We start from the raw sequence: 24,366 nt of genomic DNA on the forward strand, positions 1-24,366 counted from the left end.
CACCTCCTCAGACGTGAAGATGAGCTTGCAGGGGATTGAAGCAGGCCGAGAAACGCTCATATGGGTTTGATCCGGCTCAGCAGCAGCAGCAGCTGACGTGCTCGGGGAAAGGCACTCTGCAAAGGCTCCAGCAGCAGACATGGAGTCATAGCTAGGGCTGCCTGCCTGAGCCTGAGCCACCGACACTGGGCTTTGCTTCTTGGACACCCCCGCCAACAGATCAGGTGGGTGCTTGAGGAGAGGCGTCTCCCCAAGCTTTAGGATGAGAAGCTTGGGGTCAATAGCACCAGGAGACTGCTGAACATGGGACACTTCCGTTGTGTTTTCCATTAGGAGCTCATCCACCTCTTGCCCAGGGGTATCGATGAGAGATGCGGTAGGGGTGAGCACAGATGTGGTGGATTCAACATATGAAGCAGTGCTTGGCTCAGGGTCAGCATTGAGCCCAGCCACTTCCATGTGTGGACTAGGCGTGTCAGTTCCCAAGTCCTCTGTCAAAAGCTCGACTGAGGAGCCCAGGGTGGATTCACAGACTTGTGGTTCCTCCAAGCTGTCGGGCAAATGGAGCTGCCCGTGGCTGAGGATGGCATCCGAGGGATAGGTGACAACAGTGCACTCGGAGACCTCAATGGTTTGAGCCTCCAGACAGTGTGCCTCGTCACCAACATGCATCAGCTGAGCTTCACTACACTCTACAACCTGTCCGTCAGTCAGAGGCTCAGTAACTTCCAGCCAAGCCCCCTCCTCCACCTCATGCTCCAGAATTTCCACGGGCAGAGAAGAGAGGTCCGACACTAGGTCTGTCTGGAGGAAGCAGACATGCCCCAAGTCCCTCAGCACGTGAGTGTGAATTTCAGTAGTTTGAGTCTCTATGATGCCCTCAGCGTTTGCACACGCCTCCATCTCAGAGAACGTGTCGGCTGCTGGGACAGGGCTCTGCATTTGTTGAGTCAAAATTTCATTGTCAATCTGAGACGTGGACAGCAACTGGGGGGCCAGTCCTTCCAGAGTCTCGCACGTCTGGGTGTTTGTGACTGAAATGCTATTAGTCTGTTGGTGGTTGGGGGACAGAGACAACTGCAGTCCACTGTCAGTCCCACCATCATTTAAAATGAAATCTGTAGAGCCAGTAACCACAGACTGTATACCATCAGTCACTGCGAGGATAGTTTCAGTCCCGTCCCCCAGAACCTTTGATTCACCTGCAGAGAGGTTACTCAGAATTTCCTTCCCAGAGGCATCTAGGCACACACCATCCAGGGGAACATTCTGAAGAACCTGCTCTACATGTACATCCATGCTTAAATTGGTCTCTCCTGTGGTCAGATTAGGGGTTTCTCTTATGTCCAGAACCTGTGAGCTCAACTCATGTTGGTTGTGCGCCGCCATGGGCTCAGTCACTGTCTGAAGCTCATCTGGCTCCTGTGGGGTCTCAGAGGTTTTGAGGGGGAGGTTGGCGAGCGGCGCAATGGTTTTCTGTACTGCAGAGCTATAAGCGAGGCCCTTAAGCGCCTCCTCTTTGGCCTGTCCACTGCTGAGCTGCCCCTGGGAGGGGGCACCGAGGCTTCTGGGCAGGTACCCATCCATTTCATCGGGGGCGGCATAGCAGGCACTTTTTCCGTTGCCTGGCAGGATGTGCTGTGTGTCCTCTCCTGGGGTCCTGAGAGTGGCTGGGTGTTCTCCAAGCTCGAGCTGCACGCTCCGTTCTCCTGCGGGATCCAGCTGCACTGCTCCGGATTCCGCTTTGTTGGCACCATCCCCTGTTGCGTGTACGGGCTCTGTGAGTTCGGTCTGTTTATTTTCACTGCCATCAGCGACAGCTGAGTGTGTCTGCCTCTCGCAGAGTGCCTGCAGCCTTGTTGTTTCAAGGCCATCAGGCTGGGATAGGTGGCTGGCCTGGCTTGCCTGGGCGAGACTAGCCACTTGAGGAGGCTCCATTGCATCAGTCTCCTCCTGGCTGCTGTTGGTAGCTTGATTCGACCCAGGCAGGACAGGACAGACTGACGAGCTTTGTTTGTATTCCAATATGGTAGTCTCTGGCAGGGTCTGTCCTTTTGTATCAGCACCGACTGTTGTGTCAGTTCTGTCTGTCTCTCCCTGGCTTGATTTGTCCGTTTCACACCCGTAATTCCAATCCTGTTCTGCAGAAGAGCTGGTGATTTGTGAGGGGGTCTGTTTCTCGCCTGAGTCTGTGTGGTTCGTCGCAGCCTGAAGGGGCGCTGTAGCCAGTCCTGTCGGTACAGCTTCTGCGTCGTGGTGGAGGGCAGATGTTTCAATGGGGAGGTCGTGCTTAGTGTTGGCACCTGGTTGGACCTCTGTTTTTGTGTCTCTCTCCTGTTGGGATGGGGCAATGCTGACCAACGGTGGGAGGGGAGCAGCGGCAACCGGCTGCAGGGCATGCTGGGATGGCCCGGCCACATTCTGCGCAGCCGCAGGGATGCCACCCAGCACAGCCACAGCCGGAGGGGTGCGCTGCTGCACCACCTCCTCCCCAACACTTCCTCCCTCTGGACCGCTCCTGCTACACACTCCACCTGCGTAACACATACAGAGGGAAGGAGGAGATTAGAGGAGGCTTCAGAGTTGCATTAGTGAACTACTAGTGAACCTATGATTAATGGAAGCCTATGCTAATGCTAAGACATTACTTTAATGTGTTGACTGTTGACGTGTGGCAGCTCACCTGTCTGTGGTGTAGGACTGGTCTCTTCTTCACTTTCCACTTCCAGGATGCTGAGATCAGATACACCTTAACATCTGTTGGGACAAACACAGATGTGCCTGATCACCATAACTGGTTGGAGTAAGTAGTCTTGATGGCTTGAATATCCAGGACACTAGCATGAATTAGCACAAAGTGGCAAACACATTAAAAGGCTATACAGTAACTTGACTGTCCCTAAAGCGCTGCTGTTTAATACTAATGCTATGCATTTACTTCCTCCTGTAAACGCACGTGTTCAACCACAAAGGTTTAAGATAAAACAGTCTAAAACGGTTTTGGACACTGTTGTATAGATACAATAAGTTGGGGAGAATTGAAAATGTGCTGTTTTGCGACATAAAACGAATTCGCTATGAGGTGACGACCATAACTATTTAACGTCAAAGCATTTCGTAGAAATCAACTTCTAAGTCGAACAAGAGAATGAACACGAGAATGAAGTACAGCGTCACCAAACGTTATATGGCTATCTTGCTAGCCTCTAATTCAAGTTAACCACTGTTCTGGCAACTACAACTACTTTTGAGTAAACACATTTCTAGGATGTGTGTTGCTTCAAACGTATGGTCATTCAATTAGACTTCCCAAAACGAACAACTAAACAATGTTCTACGGGATATGCAAGTGAAACTGCAATGCAAAGGCTGCTTATCATTAAAAGGGCACAGCATTATGTAGATCAGCAAATCGAAAACAAACCTGGGCAATGGAATAGACGTTAAATTATACCCCAAAATGACAGGTACCACGCTCGCCAGCAGTTCACAATGCGCGCTTTGGACTCGAGGCCCGTCTTCGGTTCCTGGTTCATTCAGAAGCGGCAGTTTCTGGCGTTTAACAATACACTGCGGTCATTTCATCAATTAATGTAATATTCATTATCGTCGCCCCGTCGTCTGCTCTGCGATACTGTATACTGGCATGCCTCATTTGCCCTTTACAGCGATAAGAAGTGAATGTTTATGGTTACTAAACATCATTGGTTTAACTTCACTGCTGAACTGTTGATTTAACGTTGGCTAGCTAACTGCAGCCTAGCTACCAAAGAGCCAGCTTCTACGTTAGGTCTGATGAGACCGTTTCAGTCTCGACTAGCCAGCCTGCCAGAATCTTGCCTGCTCGAGCACGCGCCCCCTCCCTCATAACTTATGTAATGCGCAACACAGGCCAGACATGATTTATCATTCGATTAATGTTTCTTTTTAAACAGAATAATGATACGTATGCATGGGGTTATGAACCCCGCTTCCCTGGATTCCACTCGAGTGTGCTATGCCCGTGACGTCATTACGCGGGGTCAAATATGACACATACAATAGTTGCCAGTTTATGTATTATACTTTGTATACAGTGTGGTACATATTTCAAGAGAGGAGTGGCCACATTACTTACAGATATTTGCAGATATTTCAAGTAAGAGTTTGCAATTGTTAAAGGGTCCACTAAGGGGGGCTCGGGTACCACTTCAATCCTCGTCTCAGAAACAGCTAACGCTAGCTAATTTACCTACCGTTGGCTAAACTGACCAAGACATCTGATTAGCTGAAAAGGTTAGCTAGCTGGCTAGTTAAGTTATTGTCTTTGTTGTGTGTTATTGTAACTTTCAAAGTACCTATGTCCGTTTGTGAAATCCTCACTTAATGTTCAGTCAGATGCAACTTTGCGTTTGAGCTCCGGTAAAGTAATTTTATCAACTTCATTCACAAGGTGAGTAACTTAGCCAGCTTGCTATCATTAACTAATGTTAGGCTTTACATACATTTCAGTTGTGGTAATTTAGCCTACTACAAAACAGCATTCTTCAGTCTCATCAGCTAGCCAGTACTGTAACGTTAGTGGTGCATCGTTACAGCAACATGAAAGAAAGTAAAAGATTTCTGGGTGAGTTTTTCCTACAAATGGCGTGTGCGCTTAAAAGAACCTGCTTATCCCGCCATGACCAACCCCCCTTGTGACCCCCCCACCACTTCCTCCTTCGCCCCCCCCCTCTCGCCTCCGCCATCTTAAGTTCCCACCTACCTGAAAATTCGAGGCACTTTTCTTTTACTAAATTCTTATTGAAGGAGTCGCCATCCGTTTCAAATCGACCTCAATCCGTGATGTGGCAATTCCAAACTCTCTCCCGGTACTCAACGAGGTACTGGCAGATTCGTGGGATCATGCAAAAATCCGGGCCGACAGAGAGTGGGTTCGGATCGCCGAATCTAGCGGTTGCGGGGAGGAGACTTTAGACGCAGCGAAATGGAGGAACGAGCCACTGCTGACAAAGTGCAGTGTAGCCAAGTCTCGCGAGAAAACATGAAGCGCTCTCAGAGTATGTGGGAGTATTAATAACATTTGTTGTGGATTTCATAGAATAGTGTTGCACGTAAATTAGATACATAAACACTAAGTAAAAGAAGATTACACAAAAGCCGTAAACTAACTTACATAATATATTGGAGCAAAAACAAAATACATGTGTTCATTGCATTTTTTGGGTCCCCCATATCCATGATCTACAGGTGTATTAAGGCTGTTTTCGCCTGGTTGAGTGTTTAATATGATTGTCAGTGTAGAGCTGAGCCATGTGGAGTACATTTTTATCCCATGCACTGGTTTATATGGATCTACATCTTACAATAATTGGCTTCAGCTTGTGGGTCTTTCTAAACCTGAAAGATGGCCAATAGGCATGGAGATATTTAAATAGGGAACTGATGTGAATAATTGGCTTCAGAGTGTGTTTGTCTGTAAGATTATCATCCTTTACCCATCATGATTTATTTATTGTGGCGATCTACAACACCAGGTTATCAGCAGAGTGACATGCTGAATCTTTTTTGTGCAGTATTTATTGAACCGTTCTCTTTTATAATGCGAGATGTATATAATGTAGATCAAGCATGTTTGGACTTTAAAGGTTGAGTACATAAAAGGGTTTATGAACCTCTCAATGCTTGATTCACTGAATTATATCAGCGTCACAATAAAATATATAATTTAAAATCTTAAAAAAAAACAAAGAACCACCATGCAAGTAAATAACCAACAATTCATTTAATAATTAATCTTTGTGGTTTTCTTTTCAAGGGGAACATGGTTTAAAAGGTATAAAATTGTTTTATTCAAATAATTCGCCCCAAATGTCCAGTTCTTCATGTCAGGGAGTCCCTTCAGTCCTGTTGTTATGCAGGCACAAGACCCACATTCCTTTTTTAACTTTTGACTCGTCCACATGATGTCCCATGCATCCATCCATCACGCGAGGCATTTTAATCATCACAGTTGCCTTTGGGCTTTCTAAGTCCCTGTCATGATTGAAACATATAAACACACATACACGCACACGCATACAGTTTAGACATATTGTCTCAAGTATAAATATTAAGCAGAGTCCTCAGTGACAAAGAAGCCAGACACACTGACTGTTTCTGTTTCAGTTCAAAGCCATTACATTTCAACAAATGGACGCGAGAGCTCTGGGTGCCATTTGTCGGATCAGGGACATCTCTAACATATGACTAACATGGGAGTGCATTTGATAATACCTGAAACAATGACAATATAACATAAACAGTGAATATATTTATTATAGAAGGTAATTAATGTTAACAATAACAATTAAAAAGGCAATATTACTATACTACTATATTCTTGTCCAGCTCACTCTCACAGAGCTAGGATAGAGGAAGATGGGGAGACCTGTTTCTGAAAAAAAATTAAAAAAAACATTACCCACAAAAGGTGTACAGGTTATATTACCATTGAATCTTTAGGATTAAAACAAAGACAATTTTGGATGTTATAGATGTGATTGTTGAGGTGGAGGAAAACTTAAAATGAAGTGTTTTTCTGCATTTAGTTCCTTTCTTTCTTTAGTTTTTTTTCCTTTTTTTTTAAAAACATACAAGAATGTTGTTTTGTTGAGCTATGGAAAATCCCAAGTAACAGCAGATATTCCCCTAATCTCACTGCCAATTTAATAGACACTTTATTTTTTGTTTGCACTTCACATACACCCACTCACCACTTAAGGGAAGATGTAGAGCCTCATTTTGTGTACAAGAGTGCACTTACGTCTGAATGTATACAGGTCCATTCCTTCCATTATTAAAACTTCCAAAATGACATATATTGGTCTCTTTCCATTACATTACAGATAATGGATATGCTCTGAATCAACCACAGGCCTTTTTTTAAAACAGTTATGAACCGTGAGCACATTAACAGAGTACCTTTTAAAATTGCACTGATAGAAGAAACCACAGTGAATGCATGAGCGGCCTCCATAAGGCTCTCTTGTCCACAACCTGACCCTCCCGAGAGGGTGAGGCATGTTTTCCTGCACAGACTTCTCCCTTTGCAGGGAGAGAAGCTAAAAATAAAACAAAAGAAAACAAAAAGAGAATAATAATAGTTTCAGCACAGAAAAAAATATTTTTTTCCCCCCCTTGATCTCCAGGCTTCCTCCCTGTACTATCTGGATTCCGCGTCTTTGTGGGCGCTAAACAGTGCCAGTTCGGCCACCCCACCCAGTCTGGAAGGTCTCGGGGGCGTGGAGGCCCGGCTGGTCACTGAGGGAATGAGGGGAGGGGGCGCACCCACCAGACCAGCAGGAGTCTTGGTCAGGATGCCGTTGGGCATGTGCGATGATGGGTGCAGGTGACCCAGGCGCGAGTACAACCCCAGGTGATGCGGTGATGAGGCGGCCCCTGGACCGTGGAGGTGTTGGTGGGAGAGTAGGCCGGCGTGCAGCTGCTCTAGGTGGGAAGCGTGAGACGGACTGTGCAGGTGGGGGTTGGACAGGTGCGGGTGGTGGTGATGGTGGTGGTGGGGATGCATGCCGAAGTAGCGCACCCGCTCAAAGTCCTCGCGCAGGATCTGCGCTCGCTGCTCCTCGTCCAGCAGACCTCCACCGGGACCCCCCACCTGCGACGGGCGGTCGAAGGGGTGCGCGATCAAGAAGTCTGGCCGCCCTGACGTGGAAGCGGACGAGTTGGGTGGAGTGGCCACGCGCTGGGCGTGGTGATTGTTAGCAGCGGCTGCAGCGGCCTCCATGAGCCGCTGGGCCTGCTGGTGCTGCAGCAGACGGGACAGATGAGGGTCTGAGCGGAGGGCCAGATGGGGGTCGGCCCGTAGAGCCAGTTCACGCCGCTGCTGTTGCTGCTGCTGTTGGGCGGCCAGCTCCCGCCACTGGTCCCAGGAAGGGTAGTGGTGGGGCGCCTGTGAGTGGGCCTGATGCTGCATGTGGTGATATGCCTCGAGGGCCGCTGCCCGCGAGCGTTCCAGCAACGCCGGGTGGGGATGCTGGTTAAGCGCCGGCAGGGGCACCCCGGGTGTAGGGGTCAGCGACAAGGCCGAGGAAGGAGTGGAGGGGTGATGTTGGTGTTGGCGGCTGCTGGGTCGTTCATAGCTGTGTTGGGGCATCGGCTCCTCTTTGCGCTCCTCCTTCACCTTTACGGGCTGCGGCATCAAGTTGGGCGGCGGCTTGGAGACGGGAGTGGTGGTGCGGTCGCTCTTCTTGACCTGGTGAGAGGTGACCGTGGAGGACGAGGAGGAAGAGGAGGCCGGGCCAACGCTGTCTCTTTGGGAGGAGTGGTGCGGCTCAGGTCCCATGGAGTGCGGCAGCTGTGGAGGTGCGTGGCGTGGGAAGTGGTCCAGAGGGGAGGACGCTAGTGAGGTGGAGTTGGGTGGCGGGGTGGTGAGGACGGAGGAGGAGGATGAGCGCGGCCTGTCTGGAGCAGAGGAAGACGCCGTCACCGCCGACGGCCTGGAGGATGGAATGGAGGAGTGCGGTGGTCGCTTGTCGACGTCGCGGTCTCGCTCCCTCTCTCGGTCCCTACTGGGCCCCTCGGACGGGCCCCCACTGCTGCTCAGGGAGGCCCCCAGGCCGTTGATGTGGGAGATGGGGGTGCTGCTGCGGTGCTGCTGCTGCTGCTGCTGCTGCTGCTGTTGCTGCTGCTGCTTTATGGGCGGGGCTCCTGGGGACATCCTCATAGGCTGCCGTCCATACAGCATGTTGTCCCTGAGAAGAAGGAGCCAACCAAGACAAGACATGGTTAGCAAGTGGTAACAGCACAATCGAAACTCATAACGATACTTCAGGGGAAAACTGTTTAACTGCCTTATGATATTCCACATACTGCACATGGTGTATGATGTTATTTTCCTAGATTTTAAATTCCTTAAAGACCTGTTGTACCTGTTATTTGTTTTTGGCACCTAAATCAAACTAAACAAACAGCAAGCCCTATTTGCATGAGGCAATTTAACATAGTATGACATTGAGCTAAATCAGTCATGTCACAAAATTACAAAAATAGGGATCATATGGCTTGCAAATAATTACTACTCTAAAGGAGGCCTTTAATTGTATACTGTCTCTTCTGAACACTCCTACACACAATTTGTCAGAATGTCCTGTGTTTCCATGGCCACCTGTTTAGATATACTTACAAGGCTAGTGGGTCAATTATTTTGTGCACCAGTACAAAATGACTGTATTGGTAATGGTAGCAAAAACTGTACAGTACATTCACTGTACAGTATTGTTAACAGTCTTGCCCAAACGGCATTGATTAAATAGCCTTTAAGCGTCTAACAGCAGAGCAGGAATGGACCTTCAAGTACTCGCCGTCAAGCCAGACTTACCTGTCCCTCTCATCTTTGATGTGGGTCACCTCCCTCCTCTCCGGCTCCTTCCCTCGCTCCCGCTCATCCCGTTTCTCTCCAGCCTTGGCCCAGGGAGGACCGGAGGGGAAAGACGGAGGGGCCACATGCAGGCGGTTCCAGGGGTCATGGGGGTTCCCCATTCCTCCTACTGGGGGACCAGAGGCTGCGTCCTTATGGCCAAACACAGAGCTAGCTGCTGGGGGAGAGAGAAGGAAAGCAAGAGAAAAGGAGACAGTATCCATGTTAAGGGTTCTTGTGTTCCTGGCACATGGCAACAATTATCAGGACTCCTGTATTAAATAGGTCAGAGAAATTGAATGGAAAACTGCAGACTGGAGATGGACTTTATTTAAGATTCTCCAGACACTTTGAGTACTTTGGAGACAGTCATCACCATACTGCCACAAAGACCTGGATCAAGGCCTGTATCCATGAAACATTTGCAACATTACCCTATATTTTCCATAAGAACTCAGACCTCAGCATCAGTTTATAAGGGACTGTATCAATTATGTAATTGATGTATGTATGTTGGTGAGGTGTATAAGTGTATATGCTACTGGATGATCTAAATTTCCCTCAGGATTAATAAAGTATCCATCTATCTATCTATCTGTCTATCAAGTGTTTTGTACTTTCACAGGAAGCCAAATCAACTGGACTCACCCAGCGTGGGGCTTCCCAGTCCACCAAAAGCACCCGTCCCCAGTGCTCCCAGCGGGGTGAAAGGTGGTGAACGCCCATAAGGATCTAAAACAAACACTTGAGTCAGTTTTACGTACCCTTCGAGCCCTAGATGCATCGGTGTTATAAATAAGTAGGGAAAGCAGTTTACCAACCTGATCTTTGAGACTAAGAGAAACAAAGTCACAAATACTACAGGGTAAACAAAACATCAGTTGTGGACCAGACCAGAAACTATGTTGTTAAAATGTGTGATTCATGGGTTGTTGTTTCTTTCTTGTTTTTTTTTTTTTTTAAGAAGAAACATGATGAAAGCTGTGACTGGCTGGTAATGGCTACGGTCGAACAACTCTACTGACACAGCTGCTGGCTTACCCAAATGGGCAGCAGGGGTGAGGAAAGACGAGTGGGGCGTTGATGGTGGTATGAACGGGGAGGAGGTCGGATTGACTCCACCTGCAGGGACACAGGGGTCAACACACACACGTGAACTCCCCACGCCTCGCACACACAAAGACTGTGCACAGGACAAGATACACTACTGCAGCACTGCTGGTGGAAGGGCATTTGATGACCTCTTCAGGAAAAGGCTATTGACAGGGTGGTCATTTTCCACCTCTATGTCATTTCGGTTTCAATCCCTCTATATTTAAAATCGTATCCAAGGCATAGCGTCCCGTCAGACAGTACAGGCTCTTAAGCTCTTTGCTTTGGTGAAAGCTGGCTGTATTGGATGGCGGGGACTTTGGATGATACCCACCACTGGCTGCGAACAGGCCGCCTGGTCTGGTGAGGTCGTGGGTTGGGGGTATAGTTCCTCCGAGGACCCCCAAACCTCCCAATCCGCTCATGCCCCCAGAGCCGGGCAGACGGGCCATCAGGTCATTACGGAAGTCCAGCTTGTGCGGGTCTGCCTGCATCAGCTGAGAGAGAGATATTCAAAGACATTGGGGTGTAAACACTTTAAACTGCCTTAGAAGAAGCAGCAGACCAACCCTGCCCTAAATTGATTAAAAATAACTATCCAGAATCTGTAGGCAGGGTGTAATACAAGTGCAGCAGAATATTTCAAAGAGACGCCACAGAAAGTTTAATTTCAGGCACGTCTGCTCACTGAAGGGCTGACCTTGACTTTCTCTTGATGCCTGAGGATCATCCAAGCAACACGGACATGCATGGCACACCACTTTCCAGGCTTCTGTTCACAGAGAGGTCAAAACACTCAATTAATCAGAGGTGACTAGTCCAGATTGTTAGCTTGACACCTGTCATTTATTATCCAATCGGGTTGCCGCCCAAGAGATACCGCTGGCAACTCTGTTTAGCAGCACAACTTGTCTTTTTCTACTTTTATGGGATGCACCTTTACTAGACATCTTTACTTTATATATGTGTACACATGCTATGTTTGAACTTCCAGCAAAACGCAAGGGGAAAACAACATTGAGATGAATACAAAAAAAAAAGCGTTGTTTAGTGGCAATGAAAGGCTATGGCACCTTTAAGGATTCTGACAGTAATACAATAATAAACACTTTGTAAATCTATTATTCAGATCTATACATAATTTACCATTTTTTATTCTTGCTACATGGCTAAAGTTGCAAGCCCATGTGTAGCTTACGTATTTGGGGTAGTGCATACATAGGTATATAGCATGTGCTTATTCAATTAATTCTGCAAAGCATGGTAATGTTTAAAAAAATAATAATACATCAATACATTTATGAAGACTGCATGACAGCATATGGAAAAAAAGAAATAAAAGGAACAATGCTGCTTACATTACTGACTTTAAGCGATGCTGTAAATGGGTCTGTAAGCTGGGAAAACAAAGAGAAACAGGTGTCAAATAGGTGTTGCCATGACATGGGACAGTGCTGAAGACAGAACACAATGCAACACGATCTAGAACCCAAATACAGAAGGTGGTCAGAATTCAGTCGGGTAGTTATGCGAGCCTGATCCAACTAATAACACTGGGCATCAAATATTGTCAGCAAAATGATCTGCAACTTACCCGTGGATCTTTGGGTTGCAGATGGGGGGGGATGACCCCCAAACGAGCGGTCATCTCTGGAGCCGCCCCCTGAAGGGCAACAAGCTGTCAATTATAGCACAGTACACATTTTCAACAAGTTCACAGACACAGTAGAAAAACGAATGGAAAAAAAATTGCTCTCCAAAGACTCGAATGCAAACTCAATCCAACTGGGATAGCTAAGATCAAACTCTACAACAGACATATTATTAAACACATATTATCCATATTCTGTGGTTCATGCATAAATTCACACACACACACACTAACATATATATGTATGCGTGTGTGTGTGTGTGTGTGTGTGTGTGTGTGTGTGTGTGTGTGTGTATATATGTATGTGTGTGAGTGCGTGTGTAAGTGCACGCCTATGTGTAGCATACATAGTTGGTTTCAGACCAACCTTATCTCTACACTAAACAGTCAGATGAGGACAAATGTCATGCCCTCTGGGCAGGTGTCTGCCCCAGGTGTACGTGTGTGAGAGGGCCGTCTCTGCACTCCGCTAGTGCACTTTGCCTGCTCTTAAAAGCCCCCAGGTGAAGCTTCTCTAAGGAGTGGCTCTATTGGTAATCTCTTACATAAGACAAGTAGTACTTTAAAATGGAATGGAATGAAAATGGAGCACTTACCTTAGGCTGGAACGCGCCTTGCAGTGAGCTGAAGGGACCCGTAGGTGGGAGAACTGGCTGGATTCCGGGCACCGGCGGTGGGTACTGTGGAAAGTACTGTAAACATAAGAAAACATAACAGTGCCTAAGATCCAACACATCTACACATACTTCCACACTATGTTTTGATGCCAACTGAAAGGTAAAGCAGGGCTAGGATGGCCAAGAGGCAGGTCCTAGGGCCTCTGCAGTCATGGTTTTTAAAGGTTGTACCTGTCTGTGGCTGATACGTACAGGGTGCCTGAAGAGGCTCTCCATCTTCGTCCCTGGATACTTGTCAAACTGAAAGAAAGGGAAAAAAAACAAAAAAAGATGTTTAAACAATGGCAAAAGTCAACATTCATGTCTTGACATGAAGTTAATGCAGTCATTAAAAACATACCACTTCATATCAGTGTTAATTGAATCACTAGGGGTACAACAAACAGTTGGACTATTTTCAGTAAAAAGTGTTTAATTGATTGCTACTATTGAGCCTGTTGGCCAAAGGCCATAGCGGTATCGGCAAGCTTCCAAGTCGATGCAATTGCTAAGTGTGTCATTTTTTTATAAAGATTTTTAAATCAGAAATGAACACAGACATGATAAAAATTTAGTTCAACAGAATTAGGAATAGGATGAAAATGTTTAAAACCAAATGGGTTATATATATATATATATATATATATATATATATAAGCATGCATGCCAATACTGAATAGGATCCTATACTATAGTAGTTTTTACAGACTCTCCTAAAACAGGATACCCTTTTTATCTACACATTCCATGCTTTAAAAAAAAAAAAAAAAAGATCACTTGAGACCTTCTCCACCTCAACAACAGTCACAGAATAATTGCCTTATCACTACCACAAAGTAAACATCGTAACTCTGAAACAATCAACACTCTTCACAGCAAATTTTTTGACTCGCCCCCAAAAAAACACACAACCTAAAGCAGGCAAAAGATTGCGTGTGGAGTAAAAGCTCACCAGGGGAGGCGCCTGGGCAGTGGGGTGCAAGAAGTGTTGGTGGGTGTGCGTGTGCTGGTGCTGGTGGTTATGCTGATGGAACTGATAGGACATGGGCTGGATGGAGGGCTGGGCCTGCGAGGGCCTGGTGGTGCTGTTGGACGTGGCGCTGGACACCGAGGGGCCCGTGGAGCTCGAGCCGCTGCTGGCCCCGGGGGCTGACGAGCGTCCGTCGCGCTCCGTGCCCTGAGAGGCCAGGTACTGAGAGTTCAGCTCCTGACGTAGCCGGTCCTGGTCTGTGGGTGGGAAGACGGAGGGAGGGAAAAGAAAGCAGAAATAAGCTCATGAATTGGCCCATGCCTACCCAGGTGTAGCTGTTTTTACAAAATATAACTGACGTATCAGAAATCTAGCATGAAGTATGGGAAAATAATAGCCAGTCAGTCTATTACAGCCATGTGCAATTTGTAGTTACAATCCAATTCGCTTTAAAAAACAATTATTGGAGAGTGGGTCTGGTAGCCACATATACACCCACTTGGGCGAGTGGTGTGATGTGATGGGATGTGATAGCCATGGACCCTTACCTGCTGCTGAATGACTGGACACCTGTAGTAGAGGGGGTGGAGGGGGAAGACCAGGGGAGTAGGTGCGAGAGTTGGGGCGGGATGGGGGACGGTGCGATCCGGTGGCCCCCGGGCCTCTGCCATGGGGCAGGGGCACACCAATGGAGGGCGTTGGAGGTCGCATGGAAGAGGACGAGGCCATCGAGGAAGATGGTGGCTTAACTGAGGTACTGTTCCTGCTGGATAAGACACAGGACATTTTACTGGCTTTCTTCTATCTATTCTCTCCTACAGACATTCTTACATATTTACTTCCAATCTTCAGAGACCCAACCACGATCAGATACAACTGCACACATTTCAGCAATTTATGTTGACACTAAATTATGACCAACACTTTTGCATGCCTCAGCTAATGAAACTTAATTAACCAATAATCACATTAATAACGCGTATTAAACCCATCACGACAGAGTGAACCTCAATGTACCCTTCTTCACCCACAAAAGCAATTGCCACCATCACACACCTGCTGTTGACGCCCATGCTGTACGTATTGGAAGTGGGGCGACCCGGGAAGGTAAGGAAGGGCTTGTGTTTGGGCCGAGGGGAGCTGCTGCCACGCTCCGGCAGCCTGTGGTGCAAGTGGGGACCATTGCCATTGATTTGCTCGGCCAGGGAGGTGGCGGTGGTGATGGGGGTGGAGTGGGACAGAGGAAGGCAGGACAGCGAGGATGAGGTGGAGGTAGACAGGGTCTCGGGGTAAGGCAGGTCCAGACTCCTCTCCTGACTGCGCTCCAGCCCGGAGACGCGGGGCGTGACTGCCAGACGGGGCACCCGACAGTGAGTGGGCACCAGGGGGCAGCCGTTGGTGACAGTCGATGCGATACTCAACGGCACTGGCTCCACTGCAAGTGAAAGCAACTCACGTTACAACTACTGTATTGGACTGCGTTTCCCAAAAGCGATGTTGAGCAACCACCAGGGTAACTAAGATTGAGTGTGTTCATAATGAAATTCTCTACATCATTTAACCATGGTAGTTCAGAAACACTTTTGGGAAATGCACCTCTGTTTCACTTGCAAAGACTGGAAGTTAGCAAAAGAGACGGATATTCTAAGTCATATCATTTAGATAGCAATCCTCAAGATTTGCAAGAAAAAGTCCACATGCCATGCCTACCTTTCTTGACGAAGAATATTGGTTCCATATCATTGTCAGAACCCTGAGAACAAGAAATAAGATATCTTAATAATCAATAAAGTACTCATACTGATAATTCAGATGTTCATAATTCACAGGCCTGATCTCAGAGATTTAAGAATAATCACCAACCTTATCGCCTGAATCGCTCTCAGTGTCACACTGAAAGGTTAAGGGAAAGATTATTACAATATTCCTCAGAACTGGCTTAGACGACAGCTACTTTCAGTCTCAAAAGGAAAGAGTTAAATCTTTATGTTACTGGTCTAGGTATTTACTGACATTCATTTGTTTACGTATGGTTCAACTATTTCCAGAGTCTGCTTGTAGTATATTGACCAAATGTTTATGCAATTTCATCAAGTCAAAGGGCAAACTTACAATGTATCCTGTCTCCACGAAATGATTCCCAGAGGCCTGAAAAATAGGATTGATATGATTAGCAACATCCTTGAGAGATATGGTGTTTTCCAAACATTATACATTTTCTTGCACTTGAGGTCACCATGCACGGAAGACCAATCAGTAAGTAGATTGAACTTCCACAGATGTATAGCTTCAAATTCACATGATCCAAGTATGTTCAAACTTATGACAGGGCATGTGCTGTCATAGCCGTTTCATAATAAAATAAAGGGTACTTCTTTATACCACTTTCTTGGTTAAACACATGACTTTGCTATCATGTGGGACAAAGTTAAACTCACTTATGGGGGGGGGAAATGCACATGCCAAAAAGGATTACATAAACCACAATGTGCATAATTTCATACAAAGCTTTGTTGGGAATTTGGTTGCTGGGCATATTAGTAGGAACTCGCTATGCCTGTTTGTTCTACATTTTGACACTTGGCAACTTAAAAAATATATATATATAAATTATCAATATGACTGAGGGTAGACTAAACTAAACTAAACTAAACTAAACTAAACACCTCTATAGCTTTTTCAATCAATATATATATGTATAGGTTGAATCCCACACACTGGTAAACAAACATCCCAAACCCTATACGCGGTGCCTAAATTTCTGCCACACCTTATCTTCCCTCTTCCTCTTTCTTTTCCTCTCTCCCTTTCTGTATTTATCCCAGCTGCTGGTGGTGAAACTGGCTGGTGCTCCTTCCTCTGGCTCTGACAGGGGCCCTCCACCATTCTCCTCCGGGCCCCTCTTCCTCTTGCTCCCCCTCCCCATGAGCCCACCAGCACGTTCCGGGGGCTTCAGAGAACAGTCCATCTGTAAAAACAATGCAATCTGATTCTCTCACGGCAATTCTTAGGCACATGCACACAGAGAGAATGTAGGCAAGCCTTGGGGTTCAAGAAGATGACATTGTGCTGCAATAACACAGACTCCAACCACAGCAGACCCATAGCTACAATCAAAACAACAGCTTTTCTCAGGTAAACATGGCAAAAAAAACAACATGTATGATGAAGTTACACATCTTTTATCTTCTCATCGTCACATTAGAAGCAGTTCCAAACTTAGTTAATTAGCAAATATACAGGACAATTACCTCCAAGGCCTCCAAGCTTATGAAGCTGGAAATGGCAAAGCCATCTATTATATCTTCTTCGCAGGAAACAGACTCTCGCTTTCTCCGGCGAGGAGGCCTGTGCCTGACACCAGGGAAACCAGGCCGACATTCTGCACCAGCCGCACCAAGTAAGGAGTCGCCCCTGCAAACCTCCTGGTCTGAGGCCGAGGACGGAGACGAAGCCCTGTGCTCGGCTAGATTTGCTCTCCTTCTGCGTCGTTCTCTGTCGCGTTGAGAACGGGAGCGACGGCTTTGCCTGCACCCACCGTTTCGACTCGGACCGTCCATGTCAAAATGCACTGCACCAATCCAAGTCCAACTAAAGGCACTTTAAATCCCGGTCCGGTCGAAGGCACTCCCTTGTCTCAATATGAACAAACACCTTCTGGACTCGCTGTGGAGTCCCTGTGTAAAATGGCGTTAATAGTCCTGTCTATATTTCAGAGTCTGCCGGAGACAGTACGGCATCAGTGCAGTTCAGTCGAGTCATGTTACAAAAACCAGTTGGATCGGCAATAAAATTCTTATAAGTTAAATCCACATAGCTGTCTTGTTGTCAACACATGGCTGACTTTATCAGAAGTAATGATCAAAACATTCTAAGGATGCTTCAGCATGCTAGCAAACATCCCGATAGCTTGCTATGCTGAATATCCTTTTGTACACAAAATGGATGTGGCTAACGTCGTTGTCTACCTCTACAACTGGATTAACGATAGTTGTAGTTAAACTGACTCCAACAATCTTTTATTTTGTGTTCCCGAAGTTCAGTCTCATTTAGAATGGGCAATTTTCATAACGCGATTCAACATAGCTAAAAATTAATCCTAATGTGTTAGCTTTTAGCAACAAATCTGGCTAGTTGGCTGACGTTTTCATCAGCTAACGTTATTCGACTTGTGAGCCACCTTGGTAATGTTTCTTACATTAAATTCACAAAGAAGTGAAAACACGGGTCAGACTATTCTGTGATAGGCAGATGACCACACTGGATTAAATGGAATCAAACAATCAATCAAACCGTTTAACTGTCTGATTGTCGTTCCTTCATCTAACGTTTACTAGCTAGCACAGTAGTTGCAATGACGATAATATACTCAACATTTAACGTTAGCAGTCTTAGCCAGCCAGCTACGTCAGATAGTTATATCAGTGCTAATTCCAGGGCGGACAAAAATCTCTTTCAACATGTTACAAAACTGTTGAAAGGCAGACAAATATTAATGAATATCAGCAACACACTGGCATAATCGTTCTCATATCCTTTGCGTTGCTGGCTAAGCGCCATCGGAACAGATGAGGCTAGCAAGCATATAGCTACTTTGTTAACGTTACCTAGCTAGCTAGCCAGCTAGCAGGCTTGCTGTATGTAGACCATGCCCCATAATTATTTGACTAATCTAGCTTTAAAAATAATAGCTAGTCAAGCCAATGAGCTAAAATCGAACAAGCTTAAAATCGTACAATTTACCAACGCTACATGTACAATTAATGTTACAGATCAAATGGATATTTCCGAGGGACAGAAGCTAAAAGAAAACAACAGTTAAACTAGAAAGGTTGCCGACATTCTTTCCATCGTTGGGGAAGGCAGGAAGGATCCAATGCCAATGGTTGTATTATCTTACTAGCGAAGAAAGAAGTGGCTAACAAGTTAGCTAGCTAACTGGTTGGATCTAATTAATTTACGTATGGAAACAGTCGGACGGATAATAGGCAATGTAATGAACTGACACCTATCAATTAAATAATAACAATTTCCTCGTTCTTCTGTCAATCTGATTTTTTCCGATACCCATTAAACCAAAATATCCAAGGCCGAGCAAAAAGCCTCGAGCTAGATTTACAGAGACATGAAACGTCGACCAAACCCCGCATAGGCCGGGCAAGTTCCGCGGCCCACTGTAATCCACTGTGTTGGAGGAAGTTGAATAATCTGCCGACGTCTCCAATCAAATCGAATCAACTTCTAGCCGGAGTCTTCACTTGTAAACGTATGATGGCACAGACGAATTATCTAACCACCAAAATAGATTTATATATTTTATATTGTCTTAAATTAGCAACGTATCTCTAGGGCATACAACCCTGGACAGACGAGCTGTATTGTGCTCCAGTAGGATTTCTTCCTCTGCAGTTTACGAGGATAGGACAAATCCCAACAACAAATGTGGTAGTAGCGCCATCTGGCCGTTGAACCAGTATTTCAAATTGAGACAACTTTGAGGTCTACTCTACTGTTGTGACAGCAGAAATTGGAAGGGATTGTGTAAAACATTTTCTCTAAGATGAAACCACTTAAGAGTAAGTATCTCTGACGTTCTCCTCTGTCTCTATGGAATACCACAAAATGCGTCGACCGAATGAAGTGACAGGTGATGTCATAAATGCAGACCAACTTCAGAGTTGCCAACTTCGAATTTCCTATTCAGTCTGCCCACATGTCCAACTTTATAGTTTGTTCTAATGAATTTGAATGTTGTTACACACGTGCTAAGTTATCACAAAACAATATAAAGTACACGGGTGTCTTGTAAAACTTGACTGTTCTTATGCCAACATAAAGTGCCAAAAAATATTATTGGACAGTTTATTATGACGTTTTGTACTACGTCACATCCCACCAAAGCGACACTAACAGGAAGTGCAGTTATTTTGATACGGAAGTATCAAGCAAAATAAGGCAAAGAAGAAGTGGATAGAATAACATACGAAGAATACGTCGTGTCATTTCTTGTGGTTCTGTACAGCTGCTAGATTAAAGTGTCCGACAGACATCTCCAAGGTACGAATACAAGTAAAAGGCAGTCAATTAGATACGTGCTTTACTGCTGATAAATAAACTTTTAACATTAGCTTGGTATTTTAGCTAGCTAGCCTAACGTTACTAAACAGTTAACGTTGTCATTATTGCCTGTTCAGTTTACAATTGTTATACAGTAATGCCTGTGACATTACAAGTGGTTCAGAGGTTTATGTGTTTCGAGTGATACAATACAAATACAAGGCGTTATGACACTGCTACGGTTAGCTATCTCACGTTAGCTACGTTCATTGAGCTTTATATTTCAAATTGGAAATGGCGTTTAACTGATGTTTTGTTCTCTAAGTTCAGAGGAATACATCTTTTAGTTCAGGTATCCGGTGCCGTCTCGGATCGTTTTTGTAGTAATTGGTGTTTTCTGGAGTGATATTTGGGGTTTGGTTACCGAAGTCCATGTCCACCGCCTGCCGTCGTCAATCACGGGGTGATGTTTCCTTGTGATCTCGGTAGACCGATACCTGCTATTTATTTTTGGTTGTTTTGGATGATTTGCGTGAACAGGTTAACTTGCATTTTTCCACCTTATTTGTGTTAAGTCATCAGTGGTCATAGGGTGTGTCAACATTACTCACTTACGACATATTTCAACGACTGACCATGTCGGAAGTAATATCTGAGGCTGGTGTAATCTGAGTTGTTTACATTTAACGGATAATGCCATGCTCGTTTCATGATTCCAAACATTATGTGGTGGACGAACTTCAAAACATTGTTATGTTTAAACAAATACACTGGACAAATACACAACATATTTTTGTCTTTGATGTAATCTTGTGATTTTGCAATGCTTCAGATGGAATTCCTATTTGGAAAAAGGAAAACCCCAGAGGAGATGTTGCGACAGAATCAGAGGGCACTGAATCGAGCAATGAGAGACCTTGACAGAGAGAGACAGAGACTGGAACAGCAGGAGAAGAAGATAATAGCTGACATCAAGAAAATGGCCAAACAAGGACAGATGGTGAGAGATCAAATGTATCTGTTATCCATCACAGACATTTACATAGAAAATGGCACCAGCTTTGTAGAATACAAAGATAAGAACAATATGACTAAATGTACTTGACAAGTGCAATGTGACTGACATCCTGCATTCTCCTAACACAGGATGCGGTCAAAATCATGGCCAAGGACCTTGTTCGCACACGGCGCTACGTCAAAAAATTCATCATGATGAGAGCGAACATCCAAGCAGTCAGCCTTAAAATTCAGACATTAAAGTCAAACAACAGCATGGCACAGGCCATGAAGGGGGTAACCAAGGCCATGGCTACCATGAACAGACAGGTAAATATGTTCGCCACTCCCAATATGGCAATTCAATGTGGTCCTGTAATGGGATGTTACTGCAGATGGAGTATTCATGGACTTTGGTGTATGAGTTTTAGACTCTAATCCGGATCCAAGAAGAAACTCATACCCACTTAGTCACAATATTGCTGTATATTTCAGTATGTATAGATAACCATGTTATAATTATTATGCAACATTGACTTCTATTGATATTACACATTATTAATGAAGGTTTTTTCCGTACAGTGAATCTTCAAAGTGCTATCAAGAGTAAATATACTTCATTTTACATGTAACTTTCATTCTTCAGCAGTAGAAATTTTAGATGCCAAAATACCACTAATAATTTATTTTAACATTTAGAGTAAAATTAGAGTAAAGAATTTGAATTGAATCTTTGAATTGCAATAATTTTAATTGTTCCTCTTCCTGTCATTCAAACTCTTTTTCCTTATCTGGTGAGCTGTGGCAAATTAGGTCAAGTTACAGTCCTTTCAATAATGGAAGCTAACGTTGAAATTCAGAAAGTATTCCAACTGACATTCTTTTTTTTAATCAATCTCAGCTGAAACTGCCTCAGATTCAGAAGATCATGATGGAATTTGAACGACAGAGCGAAATCATGGACATGAAGGAGGAAATGATGAACGATGCAATCGACGATGCAATGGGTGATGAGGATGATGAAGATGAGAGGTGAGTGGAATACGCATTCTTTTCAAAAGCCTCTGGAAATGTGAGTTGAATTTGTCTTTGAATACTTTTCTTTCTTGGCCGCCATAGTGATGCCATCGTTTCTCAAGTCTTGGATGAACTGGGCCTTAATCTTTCAGACGAACTTTCAAGTAAGAACCTCTTTGTTACGTCTCTGTATATCCCTAAAAGGTGCTCATCCATGCATCATAACTCCTTGTTACCGCACAATCTGTTTATCACAAAGCTAACATGTTGGATCACTACCTTCATGTCTAAATACAATCTTTTTCTCTTTTCTCCCTGTTCAAATAGACCTTCCCTCGATGGGAGGCAGCCTGTCTGTGGCCGGGGGGAAGAAGGTTGAACCACAGGCAGCCCTGGCAGATGCAGATGCGGACCTGGAGGAGAGACTCAATAACCTCAGGAGAGACTGAGGGGAACCAGGAAGACTTGGGTGGAGGCTTTAATACAGATATAAGCGTGTAAAGTTTTTCTCTCTGACTTCTTTATTGAATCATAGATTGCATAAGAGGTAGGACATGAGGATGAACACTGGAGTGTTTGAGGTGTCTTTGTTAAACAGCATATGGTTTTGTTGGGTCTGTTTCATTATTATTTCTGTGCTCTAAGTGCAGTTTATACTCTTGTGCATTACCAGTGACCAGTCATAATCCAAACAAATGTATTCCCTTCAAATCTTAGTTAAATTGGGGGTTAAAGGGGAAAATGTGGTTATTAAATAGATGATTGTTTTGATTATGTCTCAAGCCTTGAGAGAATTTAACACTAATTGCTCTCCCATTGATAAAAATGAATAGGCGAAGCAGCCCCAGATTTGACAGATTTATAGTTGCATTTGCAATAACCTGTGCATCGCTATATTGTTGCCTATTTAGGTTATATGTGACTGGACAAGTCCACAGATTTCCTTATATGACTGACATCAGGTTGTAGTATTGGTGCACTCCAAGGACTGTTCTCTCTTCTCTTTCTGTTTTTTCTGTATTTGTTGTTCAATACACATGGAGGTTTATATACTCAGATGTCTCAAATGAAGCTTAGAACTATCTCTGGGGTCTCTGAACAGGTCCTGATTAGGAAATACAATTTGAAGTCCTGTGTGCCAGTCGGTGCCACACTTTTTAAGAAACAAGTCGGCGGAATATGTCTATCTAAACATGAGATGTGGAACGCTATATGGTCATTTTGAAATCAAAATATTATGTAAGTGAAAATGATGATTGCAGTGAAGCCGGGGTTCTCCTTAGTTGAGACGATCGCCAAAAATGGCAACAAGTTATTGTGATACTTGTGGAAGTGCTTATCTCAAGATAAATGGGGGGATGGGGGGGTGTTATATTTTTAGAGAAATTATTTCTTATTTTGTTTTTGTTTGCTCAAATAAACATTTTTCACATTTACCAAAACGAGGACCACCCTTATGATGTGTATTCAAGTGTTCAAGCATTGATTTCCTCTCCGAAGCGCTAAAACCATACATTGCCAATCCCAATCTCAGATTTTATGCCTTTTATGACACACCAAGTACAAAAGTTTTGATGGCATGTGAATTTTTCCACAGCTGATGTCACCTTTGAAACAAATTTGACCTGCCTACCTAAACATCATTATTTTTATATCAAATCTGACCGTGCATATAAAAGGAGGGGAAGAAAATATCAGAGCAAATACATGTAGTGACTGGCCAATACTTTTTTTATGCTCTGTCTTTCACATAAAAACAGTGCACATGTGATCTGACCACCATTGTGGGCGCCATCTTAATTTCAAAATGGCTGTCAAAACAATACATTTCAACTGCTAGAGCATATGAGAGGTTGATTTAATTTCCTAAATCGTGACATCAGGATACAAAATGGATTGCAAAAGACTGGATGGACAACAATTATTGTGCTGTCGGAAGTTACAACCTCTGGTTGAGCTGAAGCAGTCTCGAAAGGACTGCACTTCACAAGGTACAAAGATATGTGCACCAAGTCACAGCAGCCCTGTACGTTCTACAGATATCTGCTTAACCAAAACTGCAAAAGATTTCTCACCAAATGTTGAAAAGTTGAGGTAAAAATCCTGATGCAGTGTCAACACAGGTACATACCCCCAATTCCATTACTGGCCTTTAGTTTTGGAACTTGAAATTCTTGTACTTCAATTTCTGTGTTGTCAGAGAAGCAGATGTTGAACTCTACATTAAAATGTCTTGGGCCGATTGTTCAATGGATGTTCTCATATCAAAGACAGCAAGTAGTCAGTTTATGAGGAATTTGAGTAAGGGTAACTTTGAAGTACAAAAATCAGTCCATGCGTTGCTGACCGTGGCCATGGACCAAGCCCATGAACAAATGAACAACAAAATCAAAGGAGATGGAGGTGTAATTGGAATAACAGATAACCCATCAGCTTTGATAAGTGGATAACAGCTAGCCCAGAAGGCGCTCAGTTCATTGATGAGTTTAAATCTTCTGAAAAGATATGCTTAAAAGCTACACAACACCAT

General features: G+C 44.6%; 2 protein-coding genes across 9 annotated transcripts; one reads left to right on the plus strand and one right to left on the minus strand.

The window, feature by feature from the left end:
• Nucleotides 1–4,771: 4,771 nt before the first annotated feature.
• fbrs (fibrosin) lies at nucleotides 4,772–19,182 on the minus strand. 8 transcript variants are annotated; one of them, XM_042705882.1, is made up of 18 exons: nucleotides 17,018–19,182; nucleotides 16,537–16,734; nucleotides 15,879–15,914; nucleotides 15,630–15,659; nucleotides 15,477–15,519; nucleotides 14,823–15,201; nucleotides 14,315–14,529; nucleotides 13,749–14,023; nucleotides 12,989–13,057; nucleotides 12,737–12,832; nucleotides 12,084–12,152; nucleotides 11,848–11,886; nucleotides 11,190–11,261; nucleotides 10,824–10,986; nucleotides 10,439–10,519; nucleotides 10,046–10,129; nucleotides 9,359–9,572; nucleotides 4,772–8,732 (listed from the first exon to the last, which is right to left on the minus strand). In XM_042705882.1, exons 1-18 carry the CDS (start codon nucleotides 17,324–17,326, stop codon nucleotides 7,184–7,186), a joined length of 3,921 nt encoding a protein of 1,306 aa, XP_042561816.1. In that variant the 5' UTR covers nucleotides 17,327–19,182; the 3' UTR covers nucleotides 4,772–7,183. The 8 variants fall into 8 exon arrangements, with proteins under 8 accessions (XP_042561816.1, XP_042561810.1, XP_042561815.1 ...); XM_042705876.1 differs by having other exon boundaries at nucleotides 9,359–9,575; nucleotides 12,084–12,167; XM_042705881.1 differs by having other exon boundaries at nucleotides 9,359–9,575; nucleotides 12,737–12,820; nucleotides 14,315–14,532.
• Nucleotides 19,183–19,665: 483 nt separating this feature from the next.
• On the plus strand, nucleotides 19,666–22,997 carry chmp2a (charged multivesicular body protein 2A). The gene is made up of 6 exons (XM_042705886.1): nucleotides 19,666–19,823; nucleotides 20,656–20,823; nucleotides 20,970–21,149; nucleotides 21,721–21,851; nucleotides 21,939–22,000; nucleotides 22,164–22,997. The coding sequence occupies exons 2-6, from the start codon at nucleotides 20,656–20,658 to the stop codon at nucleotides 22,283–22,285; spliced, it is 663 nt and encodes a 220-aa protein (XP_042561820.1). The 5' UTR covers nucleotides 19,666–19,823; the 3' UTR covers nucleotides 22,286–22,997.
• The last annotated feature ends 1,369 nt before the right edge of the window (nucleotides 22,998–24,366 follow it).

This window comes from Clupea harengus, unplaced genomic scaffold (assembly GCF_900700415.2).
Source record: "Clupea harengus unplaced genomic scaffold, Ch_v2.0.2, whole genome shotgun sequence".
Lineage (NCBI taxonomy): Eukaryota > Metazoa > Chordata > Actinopteri > Clupeiformes > Clupeidae > Clupea > Clupea harengus.

Coding starts and splice junctions, on each gene's coding strand:
- chmp2a (XM_042705886.1), top strand. CDS start 20,656: ATGGAATTCCTATTTGGAAAAAGGAAAACCCCAGAGGAGATGTTGCGA. Junction 20,824..20,969: donor TGGCCAAACAAGGACAGATG/GTGAGAGATCAA, acceptor CTCCTAACACAG/GATGCGGTCAAAATCATGGC. Junction 21,852..21,938: donor GAGGATGATGAAGATGAGAG/GTGAGTGGAATA, acceptor TGGCCGCCATAG/TGATGCCATCGTTTCTCAAG.
- fbrs (XM_042705875.1), bottom strand. CDS start 17,326: ATGGACGGTCCGAGTCGAAACGGTGGGTGCAGGCAAAGCCGTCGCTCC. Junction 15,660..15,878: donor TCGTGGAGACAGGATACATT/GTAAGTTTGCCC, acceptor TTAACCTTTCAG/TGTGACACTGAGAGCGATTC. Junction 8,733..9,358: donor ATCAAAGATGAGAGGGACAG/GTAAGTCTGGCT, acceptor CCTTCTTCTCAG/GGACAACATGCTGTATGGAC.